This window comes from Centroberyx gerrardi, chromosome 12 (assembly GCF_048128805.1).
Source record: "Centroberyx gerrardi isolate f3 chromosome 12, fCenGer3.hap1.cur.20231027, whole genome shotgun sequence".
Classification (NCBI taxonomy): domain Eukaryota; kingdom Metazoa; phylum Chordata; class Actinopteri; order Beryciformes; family Berycidae; genus Centroberyx; species Centroberyx gerrardi.
In genome coordinates, this window is record NC_136008.1 from 28,796,565 (window position 1) to 28,819,018 (window position 22,454).

At 40.8% G+C, this 22,454-nt stretch overlaps 1 protein-coding gene across 1 annotated transcript in view; it reads right to left on the minus strand.

Annotated features, from left to right (window-relative positions):
- tsnare1 (T-SNARE Domain Containing 1) overlaps window positions 1-22,454 on the minus strand; it is a 119,922-nt gene that overhangs the window by 28,704 nt on the left and 68,764 nt on the right. Inside the window, exons 10-11 of the mRNA XM_078287240.1 lie at window positions 19,992-20,074; window positions 6,328-6,437 (exon numbers count right to left, since the gene is read on the minus strand). Of these exons, the coding sequence (XP_078143366.1) occupies window positions 6,342-6,437; window positions 19,992-20,074 (179 nt within the window). The 3' untranslated portion in view covers window positions 6,328-6,341. The remainder of the gene's footprint in view (window positions 1-6,327; window positions 6,438-19,991; window positions 20,075-22,454) is intronic.

Genomic DNA, 22,454 nt, shown 5'->3' on the forward strand with positions numbered 1-22,454 from the left:
TCAGTAAAACTGTGTTGTTTTACTTGTCTGGCTGACAGTGTCGAAGCCAAGTGTGTTCATTTAGATCTGCGGTACAAGAACTTGGTGACTTTGCCGTGCATATGACTCTCTGTGGCACAAACCCAGTCGCTTCTGTTAAAACCCAAATATCAAATTATTTCTCTCCAACTGGGGTGAGGATAGTTATTCTCTTACACTCACAGACACATGCACATACACACACACACACACACACACACACACACGCACACACACACACGGACTGTTTAGTAATCCTGCTTCATCTGCTAAAACAAAGATTTGGTCTCGCTCCATAAACAAGAAGAGCTACTAATCTGAGATCTGAGCAGATAAAGTAGAGGGAGGATTCTTGCGGAAGTCTATCTGCCAACGAGGATTCAATAACCAAGATATTAACATAATAAAAAGTTTCATATCGGACATTTTGTCACACTGTAGAATGAATTATTCAAGTATTAACACGATTCAATTACATTATCCAATGGACACACACACCAGTCACATGCGCACACACAAATACACACACACACACAGATACTAATTTTGATGGTAAATTGCAAAAAAAAAGAAAATGTACCTACATTTGTGTGAGCGCTCTGTTGGGTCTGGATTTCAGAAATGCTTTGCGGTACCGCAGGTGAATATCAATATGGTTTTTCTTTGAAAATGTGTGAATAGCCTAAACTTTTGTGAAAGTACAAGAGCCTGGACAGGACTTCATAATGCCCTGTTTCTTTTATAGAAATGAGACTGTCTTGCTGCGGTAACTAGTGATGTCTAGCCACTTCATTGTAGACTGCCCGTGGAATACCAACTGCTGAGCCTCAACATGGGCTAGACCCCATGGGAGCATTGATTTGTCTTGCCATTTTATGAATAGAATGCTTTATTCTGCAAGATTTCCAATTTCCTCCCACTGGTGGAAAATAGGTGAAGATCGATGCCTTATGCAAGCAAAGACATCTTGTATTGAACGTCAAGTAAGAGAAAAAATGATGTTGTTTGTCTTTAGGTAGCTCTGGAGTAATACGAGGCCAAAATGTAAGTTAGGCATCAGTGTTGTACTGCAGTTTAGGGAAGTGCAGAGCAGGCGACACATGCAAAACCACCACAACTCCGTTTGTCCACCTTATTATCTAAGGAATAGAGTTTACCACCTTTTTAGCCTGAATTAAAACTTTATGAGGTTAATTTAGACTAAAGTAGTATCACACGGATGTAAGTTTTAGTGAGGATAAATGAATGCTTCACTGAAATTATAATTGATTTTCGTTCAGATTGGCGGATGTTTGCCTTGATGATGATCACCAAGCGGAGGCCAAAGTTCACCCTTCTTTTAATTTACCACTCCATCACTGGACATGTGGCAATATGCGTTTCTGTTCATCACCCTCACTGGTGGAAAAGGAAGAAGTGCTGAGAAATGAAGCGTTCTTGCCTTGGTAGCAGACAGTTGAGCCGTGGGCGTGGTGGACAGTTTCCAAATGTTTGACTGATAAAGCTGGTAATACATCCAACAGGAAAAGTGGAATCTATCTATAAATCCGTCCAACTACCCATCCATATACATATAATGTCACATTTAAATTGTTATCCTGTTGGATATGCTGTAAGTATATGAATGAATGAATTATTATTTTTGTGGCATGCCGATACCAGAGGTGTGACCAAGTCAACTTTGCTCAAGTCCCAAGTCAGTCTCAAGTCTTGAGGCACAAGTCTCAAGTCAAGTCCCAAGTCTAAATATAGAACACCAAGTCAATTCAGAACAAATCAATCTTGGTAAGAGCATCATGAGTTTGATTTCTCAGTTCCAACTACAATAAATTCAATCATTCCATACAAATTCAGAAAACAGAATTTAATTTAATTTAATTTATTCGTCTGCTGGAACAAATCTCATCACTTTCATTCTAAGTCATTTACACAAACACAAGATCTCAAGTCAAGACTTTAGAAACCTTTTCAAGTCATCAAAGTACAAGTCAAAGTAAAGTCCCAAGTCACCAGAACCCTAGTCAAGTCAAGTATTTTCTTCATGCATCAAGTCAAGTCTCAAGCAATTCAAACTGTGACTCAAGTCTGACTAGACTCCAAGTCATGTGACTCGAGTCCCCACCTCTGGTCGATACTAATGCCAATATTTTTGTGATGAAACTACCAATAGCGGTTCACATTGTCAATATCACATTGTCAAGTTTTTTTCTTTTAAAATGTATTCTTTTTCATCTGACCCTGTATTAACTCAATCAATTGTCACTTGCCCAAAATACTTTTGCCTGCATAACTCAAATATGCTCCTGGACAGTATGCCCCTATACTCTTCTTAAGGATGCTACCATTTAAGGTTGATTGTACACAAATTTGTGTACAATTGTACAATTGAGTATGGCACTTTTTAATGTACGTTCACTTTCCAATAAGACATTTCTTATTAATGACCTTATTACTGAGCGCAACCTGGACTGTATGTTTTTAACCGAAACCTGGCTCAGCACTGATGGACCAGCCGCTCTTATTGAGGCCTCTCCCCCGAACTATAGTTCCTCCCACTCCTGTAGACAAGGGAAAAAGGGCGGTGGGACCGCAACTATATTCTCAGCTGCTCTTGCCGGCAGGGACATATCTTTGGGAGACTTTTATTCATTTGAGCATCATGCCATTATACTCAGGTGTCGGCCTCCTGTGCGGGCAGTAACTTTATACAGGCCTCCCAAGCAATGCCCCCTCTTCCTAGCCGACTTTGCAGAATTCCTATCTATTATCCACAGCAATCATGATAAAAGCATTATCATAGGTGATTTTAACCTACATGTAGATAAAAAGTCAGATTCCAAAGCCATTGAATTTTTAAATATTCTGAACTATATGGATTTTACTCAGCATGTCACTGGACCCACCCATAGCCACGGCCACACCTTAGATCTGGTGATAACACATGGACTTACTGTTGATGTATCCTCCATTGTTGACATGGCTATGTCTGATCATTATTGTGTATTCTTTTCGGCTATAGCCTGCACAGCACAGGAAAACACAGAACGCCTTGTTAAAAAACGGTGTCTTACCCCTGAGGTTGCTGCAAATTTCATGACCTGTTTAGAAAATACACCAGCAGTTATTCTACCCTCCTCATGTGATGATCTGGTAAATCACCTAAATAACAAACTAAGGACAACTATTGACACTGTTGCCCCTGTCAAACAAAAAAAAGGCCAACCCCAAACAGAGAGCCCCCTGGAAAACTGACGAAATTGCTAAGTTAAAGAGAAACTGTCGTGTGGCAGAATGGAAGTGGAGAAAGTCTAAATTACATGTCCACCATGACATTTTCTGTGAGCATCTTGGTGTGTACAATAAGGCAATTAGAAAAGCTAGACAAGCTCATTTCTCCAAACTGATCAGTGATAATCAGAACAATCCAAAAACCCTCGTCTCAACAATTGACAGTCTGATTAACCCTGTCCCCTTAGACTCTGGTGATCTTTTTTCCTCATCCAGATGTGAAGAGTTTGCAGCATACTTCAGGGATAAGATAACCACCATCAGGTCTGGTATGCTCAGCTAAGGAGCGATACCTTTGAATCCCCCACCTCACTATGTGAGACAACCCTAGAGTCTTTTGCCCTGGTTGACGCTGAAATGCTTATGAAGGTAGTATCACAGCTTAAGCCCTCCACTTGCCCTCTTGATCCTATCCCCACCACCTTTTTTAAAACAATTTTTAACTGTTTGTCAGATGACATCCAAGCAATCATTAACTATTCTTTACAGACAGGTGTTTTTCCAACCACACTTAAGACTGCTATGGTGAAACCCCTCCTGAAGAAAAACAACCTTGACTCATCAGTCCTCAGCAATTTTAGACCAATTTCTAATCTTCCTTTTTTAAGCAAAATTTTAGAGAAATCAGTTTTTAAGCAGTTAAATGATTTTCTTACTTCAAACTGCATTTTTGAAAAATTTCAGTCAGGTTTCCGGGCCCACCACAGCATAGAAACGGCCTTGGTAAAGGTTGTGAACGACCTTAGAATCAACTTGGACACCAAAAAACTCTCCGTCCTTGTTCTCCTTGACCTGAGTGCAGCTTTTGATACAGTCGACCACAATATTCTTATAGACAGACTACATAAATGTGTTGGCCTCTCTGGCACTGTTCTTAACTGGTTTACGTCTTACCTCACAGGTAGAGAATTTTTTGTTGCCCTCGACGAACACTCCTCTAAGAACTATCACATCAACTGCGGCATACCACAAGGCTCGATCCTAGGTCCAGTCCTTTTCAGTCTGTATATGCTGCCCCTTGGCAGTGTCATCAGGAGACATGGCATTAATTTTCACAGTTATGCTGATGACACTCAACTCTATATTGCTGTGTCTCCTGATGACACAATTCCTATTGATGCCCTCCATAAGTGTATTTTAGACATTAATGCTTGGATGGCTCAGAACTTCCTTCAGCTCAACCAGGACAAAACAGAGGTACTCGTCATTGGAGCAGAGGCACAGAGAGAGAAACTGACCTCTAAATTGAAGTCACTGGCACTCAGTCCCAGGCACCAGTTTAAAAACCTAGGTGTCATCATAGATTCCAATTTAATTTTCGATGCCCACATCCGGAACCAAATCTGCCTTTTATCACTTAAAAAATATTGCCAGAGTGTATCCGTTTCTCTCCCAGGCCAATACTGAGAGACTAGTGCACGCTTTTATCACAAGTAGGCTGGACTATTGTAATGCTCTCTTTTCTGGTCTACCAAAAAAAGCCATTGATCAACTCAAACTTATATAAAATCGCTGCACTGGCTACCTGTTAGTTTTAGAATTGATTTTAAGATTCTTTTATTGGTCTACAAATACTAAATGGTCTCGCTCCCGACTACATGTCTGACATGGTTTTAAGATACCCACTAGATCCCTCAGGTCCTCTGGTAGTTGTCTCTTGGTTGTTCCTAGGGTCCGGTCTAAGACCCACGGCGAGGCCGCTTTTAGCCACTATGGCCCCAGCCTGTGGAACGGCTTGCCAGAGGACCTGAGGGTGGCAGAGAGTGTGGATATCTTTAAAAGAAAACTTAAAACACACCTTTTTAGCCTGGCTTTTATCTAGTGTGTGTTTATTTTGACTTGCACTTTTACTGTTATTTTTTATTTCTTATTTTATTATTAGTTTTATTATATTATATTTTATCTATTCATTTCCATGTTTTCCATTTAAACTCCTGTTCTTTTTTAACTTACTCTTATTCTCACTTTTTATGTTCAGCACTTGGAGTTGCATTTGATGTATGACTTGTGCTATATAAATAAAGTTTCATTCATTCATTCATTCATACAGTCCAGTTGCATAATCCAACACTGGACAGACACAGTAGTAAAGGCAGAGAAACAAATATCTCTGAAGTTCTCAGTTTTACCTGTGACTCTTCCCAGAGCTCTGCTTGCTGACTCAGAAAGAACAGGAGAGCCTTTTACGAAGTTCATGTGTTTGTCTCCAAATCAAAGGTTTTGAAAATGCTTTGTTTAGTTCAGCCTTTTGTGTCTAAAAACAGCATTGAAAATTACCATTATCCTCCAGAGTTTCTGAACTGCTCCGTTTCTTGCTCCTGTAAAAGAGCATCTTTTGAAAGTGCTGCTGTGCTTCAGCCAATAGATCAATATGATCTGCATATAAAAAGACACAGACTCTTCACCACTCCTCCCTCCGATTTTCATGTGTTTGGGTGAATTACCTAAATTGTCGGTATATATGGCAAACGGTGTCAGGGATAGGGCATCACCCTGCTTAAAGCCTGATGGCGCTAGAAACCGGTTATTTAGAAAGTTGTTTACCCTCACACTTGCCTAAAGGGCACAGCATAGGCAGCAAATTGCTTGCTCAAGTGTAACTATCATGTTAGCAGTGTGTTGCACTGTGTCGTGTTCATCCTCATCTCTATCACTCTGAATAAAGCTGTTGTTACAGATCAGAGTTACAGAACCCAAACCTGTGTTTGCTTGGTGGGAGATCTGCTAGAGCATATTTTTTGATAGGTATTTGATAGGGTTTGACCGATACTGACACTGACAATATTCAGTATCTTCAAATTGAACCATGTCGATACCAAAAACATCCAGTTTTTTTTTTAACAGTATTCAGTGTTACTAATAATAATAATAAAGATATTATTGCATTTTGTGTGGAATCCAATCAAAATGCCTCATTAGATTCCATTCAGGTTAAAGTGCTTCCCATAGACAACCAGTGTAGTATTGATCAATTCTACAACATATATGTTATCAATCAAACTGGATGATGAAAGACCTTACCACAGCAGCGAGTCTCATTTTCTTGCCGAAACAGCAATGATAATGATGAGGAGGGTGAGGATGAGGGCTCCAGCCACCAGGAGGTAGCACTTCCTCTTCCTTATCTGCCTCTGTGGGGAGAAAGAACACAGTAGGTGGGTGGAGTTAAAGCACTAGACAGTATGGTATAATGCTAGTAATGATGTTAGACTCAATCCTCACTCGTAATCATCCTCGATATATTCATATAAATAAACGTCCATGCAAATCAATGAGACCACAACCCAACTTCTCGCTAAAAATATGAAGTCAATATATTTTTCCACAAGAGGTTATGGTCTCAGTAGCTAATTTCACTTCTGATTATATGTCTCCTTATGGTGATTTTCAAAATAATTGTGTTATATAGAATAATCTGTGCATTAACAAGATATAATGGATATAACACGGGTTGTTTCGGATTGTGTTTGCTTAGTGATTGACAGGTTGCCTGTCCAGTGATCGACAGGTCGGCAATTACGGGCCAATGGTAGGCGGCGCTGCGGCCCTAAGGAAGACTGGAACTCCACCATTCGCCTCGCTTTGGCTGCTCTGGCTCCAAAAAAAGTCAACATGGCAGCGACCGTAAACACAGTCTCCAGGTTTCAAAACGGCCCTTCAGAAGCCAGTGGGTGACGTCTCACTCACTACATCCGTCTTTTTTTACAGTCTATGGTTCACACGCATACGTTGATTTGGCAGTAGGCAGGAGGGTGAATTGCCTTTGGAGCATTTGGAGGGTGAATTGCCTGAATTACTAGTGACTCCACAGCCATTGATCCTCCAGATCCTAATGGTTAATTCACGTGTTTATTCTTCATGTAACTCCATCAGCTCCCCAGTAGTCTATGGGGCCCCACCCACCCGTGTTAAAGACGAGATGAAATGAAAAATGCCTTTTTAACCCTTTTAGATCACATCCCCGGTCATACTGTGCACCTATTTAACAATATATGCCAAAAAAAATACCAAAAATCAATTTCATTGTATTCTTATATCAAAATTCAATCATGTTTTCTTCCTGTAAAACAAAATATGCCGTGTGCTTACGTAAGCATGCCCGTAACTAATTTCAACCAATAATATCATGACATCCACCCATCAATCAATCTTCAACTTTTAGCGCACAGAGCTAAGAGGCTAAGATTCATTAGTTAGCTAGCTAGCAACAGCATGGTACTTCGGTGTGTCTTCGGGTGTTATGACACGCCCACTTTTCAACGTTCAAATCAAATTCCTCCCAACGTTATGTCCCGCCTGTCTTTCCTGTTTCACTCGGAAATACGTCACGATACGGAAGTTAGATACTCTCGAAATGCCGTTTCATCTCGACTTTAAAATGCTATCGCAAATGTTTGACAGCATGGCATCATCCCCCTCCTCTGGACATGAAAAAAAGAAACAAAAAAGGCAGCATGAAAGTGAATTTGAGCAGCTAGCAGGTAAAGTAAATTCTATTTTTTTTTTCTAAATAGATTAATGTTGTGGAGACTTACTTTACTTTTGGCAAATAAAGAGTAACGTTAGCTATGAAAATCTGCTGGTCAGTTCAGCTGTTTGCTAGCTAACGTTAGCCTGCTTTAGCCCCGATGTGGCTTGACAAAACAGGTTTGTCTATCTCTACCTATGCTGATAGCTAATGTGATAGTAGCTAACTAACTAACTGTACTGTGTATGATGCTATGTAAAGCACTTTGAGACATGCTTGTGATAAAGGGCTATATAAATAAACTAGACTAGACTAACTAGCCTGTTTCTGGTGATAATAGTAAGCTAAAGCTATGAGCCAGCAAAGGATAAGCTTTTCACCCTGTTCCCTTCTCATTGTAGCCTATTTGTCGAGCAATATAACATGACATCTAAACTAAATCACTGCTGATACTTTGCGTGTATCAGTTGACTTGTTAGAGTGGAATGAACCAACATGGCCAGTGGGCTGGGTCAGGATTTCAGATCCGTCTCGTGCCATAGTCAGACAAAATCTTTTGCCTCATATTACAACCATGACTGAATTACTTGTAAACTACTTTGTGGACAGTTATGTGACTAAATAACTAATTGTGTAGGAATACACTTCCAGAAATAACTATTAGATCCTGAAAGCAAAAAATAACTGGGGGCCAGTTCATATTGTTTTATTTATGTACCTTAATTGTAATCATTAATTAAGTAAGATTCTACACAGATTATTACTCATGTCCCCAACCTTAATTAAACTTATTCATGACTCTTAAGAATGTTATCTGACAGTTTAATTGCTTGGTGGGTCTGCTGAGACTCTTGACTGTATGGTTATTTTCAGTTCGAGGGACAGCTGGATCAAATGGTGGATTCTGTGTGGGAAGTGAGTAGCAGCAGCTTTGTTTATGATACATGTAAAACAATGAGATACTAGTCAGGAGGCGCTCATATACAGTCAGTAAGGAGGAAAGAAGCAGGGATCAAAACTGCTTGATCACAGAACATAAAACTCAGGAAAAACCCCAGAACTTCAGAGTCACTTGTTTTAATTTCAAGTGCTTATTTCTCTAGTTTTCAACATTATTTTTCTATTTCATTTCTGTTATTGCCTGTGGTATAATTTGGACTTCAAATGCTTCAGACATTTTCAACACACAGCACATGAGCTTTATTCCTCCATGTCAATTACAATATAAAAAAGAGACGGAAAAAAAAACACCACTGTCGTCTATGGTAAGCAAATAAATATGAAAGTAAATAGAGTGAAGAGCAGGGGGGTTAGGGGGATATTTATATATTTTCTTGCTCCTTGTCTCCTCAGGCGGTGACGATGTGTCGGAGCACCGAATCTATGTTGTTTTGAAATGCTTTTTCTTCGTTTTTTTTCTCTTTTTTTTTTCTCTCGCCCCGTTTTTCCGCTACAAAGGCAAGCAAGAGCAGCGGCGTTAGACCAGAGCCGAGGCTGGAGTCTTTAAATCCTGACGCGCTTCAAAGCACGGCGAGAGCAATTCATCTTCTTATCTGAGACTCAAAACAGGCTTTCTATGTGGAAAAGAGAGAGAGAGGGAGAGCGAGAGAGAGAGAGAGGGGAGAGGGGTGGGGAGGGGGGGAGAGGGAAGAAGAAGAGAGAGTGGGAGGGTTGGGGGGGGGGGGAGAAAAAAAAATGCTGTCGAGTAATTTTCCGTTTAAACGTTCCACTCCACAACAATTTGCATAAGCAGCCCTGCGTCTGTGATAAGAAGATTGGTAATTTTCAAAGGCTCTGTGGGGATTGAGAATTAAAAGCCTTTCTCCGCTATCTCCCCTCTTGCAGCTGGCCACCACAGATTCCCCGGCTTCTCTCACGCATTTCCTCCTAAACTACGCCTTATAAACTTTTTCTGCCATCCTCTCCTTCTCCCCGCTCGGTCTGACAGTGCCGAGTATCTCCCTCTCTTTCTACATTCCCCTCCCTCCCTCTCTCTCTCTTACTCTCTTTCTTTTTCTATTTCTTTCTCTCTCGCTCTCTCATCCCGGAGCCACCGTTATTTTTATTTTTTTGGGGGGGGGGGACAGGAAAATAAATAAGGTAGAGAGGGAACAAAAAAGGGCTTAGTCTAACAAAGGGGAGTGTTGCAGTATTTTTAAAACTGGAATTTTCCAGATTGCGGGGCACGGCTGAGGAGGTGGGACAGGGAGACTCGCGAGAGAGGGAGACAGAGGAGAGGAGGAGGAGGGATGCTCTTATCGCCAGTGGCTTAATCTGCCAGAGAATGTGTCCTTAGTGCCAGCACTTCAGGGCCTATGGGTGCTGCATCCCCCCGGGAGAGGATAGGATCTCCCTCGCACTCTTTTATTCGCTCATCGTGTCTAATACGAGGACAGAAGTTCACGTCCGTCCCAGCCGGGATCCGACCAGTCTGGGTTTTTAAAGTTCCGATACTCATACTGATATTTTTGGACGACCGATACCGATATTTTGTGCCGATTCAATATCTTTAAAAAAACATAATAGTCAGTGTGTCTCCCAGAATTGTATTCTTGTCAGGGTGGAAAAGCCTCTAAAACAGCATTTAGACCATCATGGGACACTGAAACCCAGGATAATAATAACAACATTCATTCATACTTGTGTGGAATCTGATCAAAATGTGTCATTGGAGTCACTTAAAGTTAAGCTCTTTCCATGGACAACCAGTGTTGTATTGATCAATTCTAATATGGAATCAATCAGATTGCATCATATGGGAGGTGGACAACAAGTGGCCAATATTCAATATTCAGTAAAAGACCAATATCAGCCTCACAAATTTTGTAATTTGTATTTGACCTGAGTGAAAATAACAAAAGTATCAAGATACCTAATTTTTGTATTTAAAATACTTAAATTACTTTTTTTAGAATATGTAAGACTAAATGAAATGGGGAGTTTGAATATTTAGATTTCCACAAGTTTTGAGATGCAGCCCTGTTTTGACTGTTCCTATGTGTCACATGACTTGCTTGATGCATGCGCCAGCTGGGAGTGACAACATGAGTCAAAATTAGTTGTACTCAAAAGCAACTAAAAAGAAATAGAAAGAGAGTAAACAGTGATTTTACTATTATGTTGTACACCCATGTAACTAAGTATTGTTATGGAAGTCCATGTGGGCTCAATCAATAAATCATAAACAGTGATTTGCTAACTGTTGAAATCTAAGTTCATAGTTGCACGTAATTGTACAACATACTAAAAAATCAACTAAAAAGAAACAGAAAAAAACAAAAAAAACAGCGACTTGTTAAAAAATATGTTCATTAAACATGGTCATTAAGAGGCAAAAAAGATAACAGGTTTAGTTTTTTTTCTCCTTTTTCTATTATGCAAGGCAGCTGTTTGGGGCTTCATGCTTGATTTATTACTTATGAAAACGATACCTAAAGGCAAATGCCAATTATAATGTATGGATCAAATGTTCAGTGTTTCTGTTTCAATATTTTTGTATTTGAAAATACAAATGACATGTATTTTAATTAAATACATTTGCTCACACCAGCAATTTGTAATTTATTTTGATACATTTAATGTATTTTACATTTAATGTCATGTATTTGTATTTTGTATCTAGATACAGTTTACTGTATTTTTGCCCATCTCTGGGCACACCTATATATCGGTCTGACCCTAGTCCAGGCATTTGGATGTCGTTTTGTTGTCAGTGTTATTACATTTTTCAATCTGGGCCAAATGTCTTTGTTTTCTACGTCAGCTAGTCGAAACCTCGACATGCATTTTTATCTGTTTTCTTCCTCTGTTTGAACTCTTACCCCTGCCTCTTGTCTTATGCGATTAACATTAACTGTACTTTAAAGCTGCATGTTGGTGGCCCTAAATGACAGCACAAGGTAAGGACTTTTGAGGACTTCATCACACAGAAATGACGTCAGTAAACTGCCACAGCCCCGACGGGTCTGTGCTGCTTTATACCAAAGGAAACCAAAGGGACGAGAGAGGCTAGATCTAACGTTGGTGAGTCCAGCTTTCTCTGCTGCAGTTTAGGAGACAGTTTGGGATTTCACTCTTAAATTTGGATTTGTCACTTCCTGTGTGGAGAAGATTTCCCACCAGTGATCATACTGACACCAGAATTTAATTTGGGCAAATTGGGGGAATCTATGGCGTCTCAATTAGTGCAGATGGGACGCTCTTCTCTGTTGCAGCCCCGCTTTGTGATTTAGGCTGATAAGGCGGCTGGATTTTAACACAAATCTTGCCTTATGCAGCGTTAAGTCTCTCTCTGTCTCTTTGTCTTGTACATCATCTCCCTCTCTGCATCCCTACCCAATCAGGTGCTGTCATTGTTCAAGAAATCCCTCTTGCCGGTACAAAGGTCTGCAGCACTAGTCAAGAGCAAGGAAAGAGGAGTTTGAATGGAGAGGAGGAGAAAGCAAAAGGCTTGTTCACCTTTCCATCTCTCAGTATACCTGAGGACGTGCAAGGAGAGAGATTTAAAAACACAAGGTGCCCGAGACGTTCAATAACCATAAACCATTTAAAAAACACCTTTTCCTTCATGGAAGAATGCAGAAGGACTGTACTATAACGGCTAAAGCTAATGGGACTGCCACACAAACCAACCATCCATCTCATCTCATCTCCATCCCTCTTACATGGAGGACAAACTCACAGTGTGCTTCTGGGAGAAAAGCTATTTACCTTGTGTGACATGAGAAATGTCTTCATAATACAACAATAATGCAAAGCAATGATTATGGACATAATATTATTCTCCCTTTATCGCATCTGGTCGGGAAAATTGGAAGTCCATAAAATAAATAATGTTTACAGCAGAACTGCCTCGCTTGTAATCGGCTTATATGCAATTTACATAAAATTCAGAGTCCCATGCAGTCACCCTGATTATGATATTTAAGAGGAGCGGCAAATAAACACAGACTTCACGGCCAATCCTGGCACCCTGGGAGGAAGTCCTGTGACAGCCTTTGTCAACACGGTAGCAAAAAACCATAGACTAGCTTCACCAACTTCACAGTGCCAGCAAAACACTATGAAAACTAGGGTTAGACCGATATATCGGTTTGCCGATATATGGGGCCGATACTGGCGTTTGGTTAAAAAACGAGATATCGGCCAGTCATGTAAAAACAGTCTGTAAAACCTGACATTGTTTTCATTTATTTATTCATTTATTTCTTCAATTGTGAATTTTGTAAATTAATGTCCCCATAGTTTCCCATTGAATTGAATTGACCTGTGTTTAAAAGCTGCTGTAGAATTTCATTACCACGGCTTTCAATGGAGAGGTTTAGTGTCATATGATTGATTTCCACCTTGACAAGAATAAAATCCTGACGGGAAACACTGAATTCTTGGATTTTTTTTGGCATGACAATTTAGAGGTTCCATATTCTCCACTTTCCAGTGTTTTATTTTGTGTCTTGAGGTCCATTTAAAGCTGTGTGTGTGGTGTCATGTACCAAAAACACTCTCAATCCACACATTCATTTTCCAGCATCTCTCTGAGCCTTACCAAGAACAGGCTGTTTCTGTCGCTGTGTCTTTAAGGCTCATTAATATTAACGACCCTCTGTTCTGATTGGCTAACCGTTTCAAACGTGAGACACTGCAGCCCGGCAGCTACAGGTAGGGAAAACTCTCCGGTAATAAACAATGACAAGCGCTCAACCGCTTTGAAAAAAACACTTTGTTAGTCTATTATTTCTTACAAAAATGATAATGAGCGAACCTTTGTGACGCCACAAAGTTACGGAAGTCCAAACGGCTCGTTTAGAGGCTCGCTTTTCTAATATGGATTGTGTGGATTTAGTTGGGGACCGTGCGTTTTGATACTTTCACCATGTTTAGATTGCACATCCAACTCCTTTATAATCAAAGAGGCAAGGGAAATCCAGTTTTACACGATATGAGACCTTTAAAGATATTTAAATTTAAAGATATTGATGGACACAAAATATCGGCTATCTGCAACTTCAGTTGAAAAATATCGGCATCGGCCTTCGAAAGCGCCTATCAGTCGAGCCCTAATGAAATCAAATCCGCTGTAGGTAGTCACACATACGACTACCTCGGCCTCTGACCAGCAGCTACGGATCTCATGCTCTGGAGAGACACAGCAAAGCACCCGATTCACCCACTGAGATACTACAATAAAGACAGCTTCTCTGACTTTCTACCCACAAAGGGATCTCTTTTGCAGCTAGTGAGGGTTAACCTTGAGCGAGAAAGGTGAGCTCACCTCAGAGAGCAGAGTGCGGCGTGTACAATCACGCCGGATTCGATTGGGGAAGCCTCGCTTTATAGTGCCTTTCACGTTCTCATCTCCGTAGGTGTGTGTGTGTGTGTGTGTGTGTGTGTGTATGTGTGTGAGTCAGCAGCAGCAGCAGCGTGGTGGGGCCGGGCTTTGTACTGGCCTCACAGAGAGTCATTCTGCTGTGGCTTTCAACCAGGTTTCCCCACAGCAGACACTGGCTTCAAAACGCGCTGGTGGCAAAGTCAGGGTTGGAGTTTTAAATTGGTTCTTAGAGCAGATGGCGGGGGTTTGTACTAGTAGTATTATGCTTACATCAGGAGTCAATGCGCATATCGCAGTACTACTGACACATACTGAGAATGGCAATGGAACACTCACACCATATATCACCGATTATCACTTTAAAGCAATATTCCACTTAGTTTTAACATGGGGGTTATTTGGCACTTGACCACCATGAAAACCAGAATATAAACTAATCACCAAGATCAGATGCAGCTGGACGAGTTTGTAGCGTTCAGATTTTTACTTACTTAAATGGACTGAAAACTGACATTTAACACGTTGGTGAACAGATTCAACAACAGATCCTGCTGCTGTGATTTTCAACTGACTGTTGGTCCAACATTTTAGAACATAATTTCACCAAATAGCATTTTTATTGATAGATGAGAAGATAGCGGAGGGATACCATTTGGGAGAGATAGTTCCTGTTTGGGAGACCGGATCTACTTTTATTTTTAAGTACTAATTTTAGTGTAAAGGAGAGAAGAATAAAAATGCAAAATGACGCAGGACCCAAGACTGCTTTGTTGTCTTAAAAGCAGGATCTGTTGTTGAATCTGTTCACCAACGTGTTCAATGTCAGTTTTCAGTCTATTTTTGTGGCTCCATTCAAATGAATGGGAAGTAAAAATATGAACGCTACAAACTCGTCCAGCTGCATCTGATCTTGGTGAGTAGTTTATATAACCCCCTTGTTAAAACTATGTGGAATATTGCTTTAAACTCATCCCCTAACCCCCCCCCCACACACACACACACACACACACACACACACACATTCTATTAATGTTGTTGGAATTCCTGCTAGTTGCTGATAGAGAACAATAAAGGTCATAGAGTACTTAATACCCTTTTAAGATATACAGTATACTGAATTATCGCCTCTACTGCGTGGCAATATGGCAATGGTGCACGCACTCACACAGGCTGTCGCTCACACACACTGACGCTTTAGCAATAAAGTCAAGTGTGACAGTCAGCTGGATTTGCTATAAACTTTGCTCACACCACAGTGTATGCCGAAGCAGTGAGACAGATGAACACACACACACACACACACACACACACATCAGACTAAACGTCTAATCTGAAACCCAAGCCGAGATTGGGCTGCTGTGTTCCATGTGGAGTTAAATTGTGTTTTATCTTGTAGCAATATTAATATTAAGAATGGTGGTTTATTAGAATTTTCAGTGACAGTCGCCCCAATTTTAACATTTATTGCTGTCAGGGGAGCTCATCCCAAGACAACAAGTCGAACCCTGATCAACACACTCACACACACACACACACACAGGGTGATGCGAGAATGCACGTATTCCTTAGAGAGAGAGAGAGAGAGAGAGAGAGAGAGAGTGAGTAACAACCCAGATCCTTCATTAACAAGGTAGTGCAGCGCACACACACACACACACACACACATTCAAATGGAACTGATTTTTGCCATGTAGTAGTTATTTATCTTTATTATTTTGATGCAAATAATGAAGTGTATTTAGATGCTTTGGCAATACTGTTCATGTAACATTCATGCCAGGAGCAGATTGAACTGAATTGCTAGAGAGAGAGAGAGAGAGAGAGAGAGAGAGAGAGAGAGAGAGAGAAGTTACTCTCCAGAAACTCTTGTTTAATTTACTAAAAAAAAAAAAAAAAAAAATACGGCAAAGCAATTTAGCCTTTACGGCAGCGTATTGATGTCACAGTGGGAGAAAAATATAGGCTCAGTATCTCGTTATAACGAGATCTTTTTCTTGTTGTAACAAGATATTTTCACGTTATAATGACATCTTTTCTCATTATTACGACATACCAACTTATCTCATTATAACGAGAAACATTTCTCGTTATAATGACATACCAACATATCTCGTTATACCGAGAAACTTCTCGTTATAACGAGATATTGATTGTGTCTGAGTCAGGATGAGTTGAGTTGACTGTATTAGCCAGCTGGCTGCAGTGCTGAGCATTGTGAAATGTTTGTGCAGTTCATTGTTGATGCAGTGTGGAGCTTGTACCATCCAGCATCCCATTATATGTTGCAGACTTAACACCATACTGATTTCTTGTGTGACTGTGTGTGTAAGAGATTACTGTGTGTGTGTGTGTGTGTGTGTGTGCGTGTGTTTGTGTGTGTGTGTGTGTGTGTGTGTGTGTGTGTGTGTGCGTGTACGTGTGCGTGCTCATATATGTTTATGGTATGGATCCATGTAACATGAAGCCCCCCTGTATGATTGTTGCAGAGTTGTCTCATTCCATGAGTCTAGTTATCTTGTTATAACGAGAAAAATATCTTGTTATAACGAGAAAGGTTTCTCGTTATAACGAGATACTGAGCCGATTTTTTTTTTTCCCACTGAGGCATCAATACGCTGCCGTATGCCTTGGTTCATTTGAAGTCAGGCTTTAGTTTCCTCAGCTGTGGCTCATCGGGGCAGAACCAGAGAAGTGTCACTGACATCAACCTGGATAACTTCAACACTGTTATTTCCACTCCATCTCCCCCAAAGCAGCATAAAGAGACGAGAGGGACGCCGGGCGCCGCCGAATGAGCGATTGAACGGGGGAAACCGGTTCGCCTCCAATCTGTCAGAGTTAGCCGGTCCCGGTCCGAGTGCAGATATCAGTCAGAACCTGAACACCGTGATTAGGTTATTCTTTTTCATTATTTTATTTGTCAAAAGGGCAACAATTTGTATGTGTCTGCGTGTGGCTGCATCCATCCATCCCTCTGCCCATTCATCTCCAAATGATCTCACTTTTTGTCTTCTTTTCTTCTCCCCGTCTCTCTCTTTGTTTGTCCTGCCGTTGCGGTACCCACCACTCTATATTACCTTCAATTTAGCTAGAGGAAAACTGTTACATTGATTTTTTTTCAAGACTCAGAAGGATGTCGTCGCTTACGAGATCAATTTTTGACGCTCAAGACAGATGCACTTTTAAGTCTCAACTGTGACGTCAGCGCGGAACCCCCCCCCCCCCGATCGAATAAATAATGACCTCAATTATTTTGTAGGTTTTTGCCGCGTGGGAAGTGGTTACAGTCAACGCTCTTGTTTGCTGAAGTGCTAGAACAACTCTGTTTTATTAGTAATTATAGACCATCTTGTGCGGCAATCAACAATCTGAGTTCATCGCGGTCCATTGAACACGGATGAGGTGATAAAACATCAGTGTAACTTGAGAAGCTCGGAGTGAGGAGAGTAATCTGCCTCCGGATAATGGATTATAGATTCAATTTATTTTCAGTGTAAAGTGAGCCGACATGGTGGGCCACTGGAAGAAAATGACATCCGCTCTTAATTGACCATCGGTGGAGATGTGCAACGGCGCATGTAGACCGGCATCAAAGAGGTGTCCGAGTCCAAATCAGCGTGTGGGCCTGCTGCAAACCGCTCAGCCTCTTTATTTCAAGCTCTTTCTCTCCCCTTCGTCCCTCCCTCTTCTCTTTCGTCTTTGCTGTGGCGAGGCCACCGCAGCGCCGTGAACTTCAGCGCCATGTTCATGTCATATTGGGCGTACCGTAAATATGAGCCGCTGACGGGGAAAAAACCATTCACGTCAACCTCCTGGTGAATTTTTGTAGGAGATATATATCCGATATCTTCCACTTGGCGTCAGTCCAAGGTGATGAAAATCAAAATGATCACTTATATTCACACTAATCAACTCTACTTGCGAAAAAGTAGGGATGGGACGATATATTTATCTCACGATACGATTCAATACGCAATATGGGGTTCAGGATTCGATGCAATATGATAAAAGTTCATTGACTACAAAGTCTGACTGCAGAATTATGTTTATTTCTGAGACACAAATCTTTCTAGTGATGGCATTGGCTCGCTAGAATGTAACAATTTAAACACAAAACAATTTAAAAATGTCATTACAAAATGCAAATAATATAATTTGGATGGAAAGCTTGTGAAATTGTGATGGTCAAGCGTCTCATTTGTGATTACTACAGCAGAATAGCATGGAGCTATTATCACGACTCATTTTTCTGCCCCACGATACGTACTGTCACATTTTTGTAGCTAAATCTTTTTATGATGGTAAAACATGTACTCTGGCATTTTATAATAAATCTCATTGTTATATCAGCAGTGCTTCTATGTATGTAATATACTACAAGCTATGTTTGTTAATGTTACTGCATTCTCCATAGAAGAGATAAAGGCAGCTGATTAACTAGGGAGCCAGAGAGCTGAGACCACATTCAAATAAACTGAGGGACTGGGACTGTACAGCATCTGGACTGGACTGGAGCTGCTCATCACACTACACTACCTGTCTGTCTCTCCCTCCTCTCCCTGTTATTTCTCTTCCGTTCGGCTGCCTTGCCTCTCTGCGAGCGGGACGGCTGTCTGGATTGGCGGAGAGCTAAATTGCTCAGTGTGAGCTCGGTCACGGCTCAGCTCTCCTTGAGATAATGAAATGACAATTAATGGGAAAGCTGTTGCCATTCGCTCATTTGTTCACTCACTTGCTCACTTGTAGAGCGGCGGCACACGGGGGAGGGGGGGGGGGGACAGACAGAGACAGACTCTGGAAACTGCCCAGCGGACATTTTGACGTCGAATAGATTTCGATGTGACGTTGAAATCCAGAGATGAGCACCTAAAGATCTTTCTGATATCGGTTCAAAACACTTTCCGAAGCTGTCTGACTATGAATTTTCACCCTGTCGTAATATCATTAAGTGCTCATGTGGGTTGCCACTGAACTTGGCCGCCTCCTGCACGTCTCTGTCAAACGCTTGCTGGCTGCGTATCGTTCCTCTGCATGACTGTTTATCAAATGAATGGCGGTCGCTAATAGTCGAAAACGTCCAGATAAAGATCTCAGAAACGCAGCTGCAGCCAGGTGGCGAGCGCCGAAGCACTGAAGCGCTGCAGCCATCCAACCCATGTAAAAGAAAGGTATATCCTTTATTAACCCAATGACACTTAAGTCAATACATTATTTACCATAGCCAGGGGGCTACACAGCACAGAGCCACACTGAGCTCTGGCCCACTGAGATAATCCCTGACAGAATGGCAGAAGAGACATATATTTACTTGCAGAGAAAGAGTGAAAGAAGACCCTTGGGCATCTCATAAAATGTCTCTCCAATATGTGCTGTGAAGTGGAAATTCGAGCCACCCCCCAAAAAAAACGACACTCCAAAAAAACACAACAACTTGTACTTCATTTCTGTCTGCAGTCTGTTGCCCATTAATGCATTTCCCTCTCTAAGTCAATAAACTTGTTGGATAAAATTGCAAATTTATAACCATTATCTCAGTCGAAGTAACACTTGCTCATGAAATTGGAATTATATATGTGATTTTGTGTTTTATAAGACTCTAGGCAAGCATTTTCTGTTGTCTTTCCCTCAATGCAATTAATTTAGCTGAAGGCAAAAGCTAGTAAAGTATGACATGAAATTACATCATCTCTATTATTATCCTAGTGGGGGTATGATGTGATAAAGCAGTGTAATCTAGTTAGCAAAGTCCCTGTTTGCCTGACTGATCAAGCTAAGCTTGTTGTGACTGCATTACAATGTGAAAGCTCAATAAAGTATACAAATTTAAAACGGGGAACACAAGTGAATGCAAAGCGTGGTGCGGTGTGCATGTGGGATGGTTTACTGTACCTGATGGTGGTTGGCCTTTGCGAGCTCCTGATTGGCTAATTCCACATTGGACGATGCAGTCTGGATGTAATCTTCAATACTGTCTGGAGAGACAAAGTGCAGATGTTAATTAATCATTTTCATTGTCACTGAAAAAAAAAAGGTCTTTGGATTTACTTAAAATAAATTGTGTATATTGGTTCCATATAATTGAAATGTGTTTAATCAACACAAATGATTTGCTTTGGATTGAATTAATTGTATCTGATTGCATAGCGTAAAGAGTAGAAACATAATTTCTTTGGGGGGGGAATGTAGGGAAAACAACAGTCTGCATCCATACTTTATCCTTATTTTGAAATCCAGAGCCATCTCCGTACAATAGCCAAAGAATATTATATTTGAATTGAAGCGTCTGTCGCTTATTTCCCGCTCTTCTTTGTGCGTCCCGAGTCACCGAATCCTCCTGGGCCTTGAATGGAAGGACTCTCTTCTGTACGTATTATCCTTAAGCAACTTGACGGCACATCATGTGACATCATTAACCACCAGTCCTCTGTGTTAGCGAGCACCGGCCTCACAGTGAACACCGCTAAAACAGCAGGGTATCCTTTAAAGGCTGTCAATACGCAGAAGTTAATGGGATAAGATAGAGTGCTTTTAATGAGCTGGATGGTCCAAAATATTTGGTGCCGCCGCATAATTACCCGCATATACTTACAGCTGGCCAATAACAGTGAGAGTGCTATTGATTTGTGTTCTCGCGGCGAGAGTGAAAACGCCACAACCTGCTCGGAGTCGTGCGGAAAGGGTTCACACCGCTTCATGCTGCGATGGCCTCTGATAATTACTGCACCACTTGAGCTTCAAGTGAATTAACTATTGAACTTCACAATAAGAGGAACCCGGCCGCAGTGCATCTTTAGCCAGAGGTTGGATGAATTATGCTGATTGACTAAGTGCACACACTCTTTGCGGTGAGTGGAAAAATAAAGGGAAATACAAGCTTTCTCCCAAATGAAAAAAAACCAAACACATTTTGCCTCAAAAGGCATAAAGCATAAAAAAAAACCTATTCCTTCATTCATTCATTCATTCATTCATTCTCTTTCTCTCTCTGGTCAGGGGTTATTGTTTGTGTTGATGTCTATAGTAGGGATGAGACAATGTATCGAAATTCAAAATATTGCAATACAATCATGCAACAATACGTATCGGGGGGCAGAAAAATTAATCGCGATATTAGCTCCATTTTATTCTGCTGTAGTAATCACAAATGAGATGCTTGACCATCACAATTTCACAAACTCTCCATCCAAATTATATTATTTACACTTTGTAATGACATTTTTAAATTGTTGTTTACATTCTAGCAAGTCAATGCCATTGCTAGAAAGATTTGTGTCTCAGAAATAAACAGAATTCTGCACAGTCAGACAATCAGAGCTTTTATTTATTGCATCATATCCTGGTTGCATTGAATGCAACAATTGATGCAGAGTTGTAGTGGGGCCATAAGTTGAAAACGTCTTCCCTCGTGTTTCTTGATTGTATGCAGCAGGGAAAGGAGAAGAAGAGGTGCCATTCATTGGCGTACAATTAAACGTTGTGGCGCCCCCCTTAGGCCTATCAGGGAAATTTTAATCATCATCAAAATGCGATCAGTATCCAAGATATTGTGCGTGACATACAGGCAATTAAACAAATGCTGCGGCTGCTGCTTGATAGGTGTTTCCCCTTACATTTTTGGTGTAAAAGTCTCTGAAACAGCATTTAGACCATCATGGGACACTAAAACTCTCCACTGAAACCCAGACTAATGCAATTTGTTTAGTGTTAGCAGCTCCTTAAGGAAGCAGCATGACCCAGCCCACCTACTCAATGGTAGGGAAATTCTGGGATACGTCAGGCCTTTGAATGAAGAATTAATTTACAAAAAAACATTTAACAACGTAATGAATAGATCAATTGTGCAAAGAAAATCTAATGTCATGTCAGGTTTTGCAGACCTCCATCACATCATACCTGATATTTAATAAAAGTCCAATATCAGCCCAATATATCAGCAAACCCAATGAAAAATAACAATTATTAGTTAGTACATTTGACATTATGCCAAATATCCAAAGGAATCAATGGGGAATGATATAGACACTAACCTACACATTATCGTGCAGTGGTAGTATACTGATACTTACAGAATGCACACACACAAACATATATAAACACACACACACACACACACCTATATAAGCTTTTGCTCCACAAATAAGGATGTTGTTGGATTTGTTATGCCAGGCAAGCACGTTGAAGGACAAACAGAACTGCCGAGGATACATTTAACAGAATCACTTGCGGTGTAATGCAACATTTTCTGCTTTTACAGTGGGCGTCTTGCGAGGACCAAATAAACACAGACGTGTTGTCGACTATGAAGTTATTGTCCAATCAAAACAAGCCCCGGGCGGATACAGTACCGCTGCT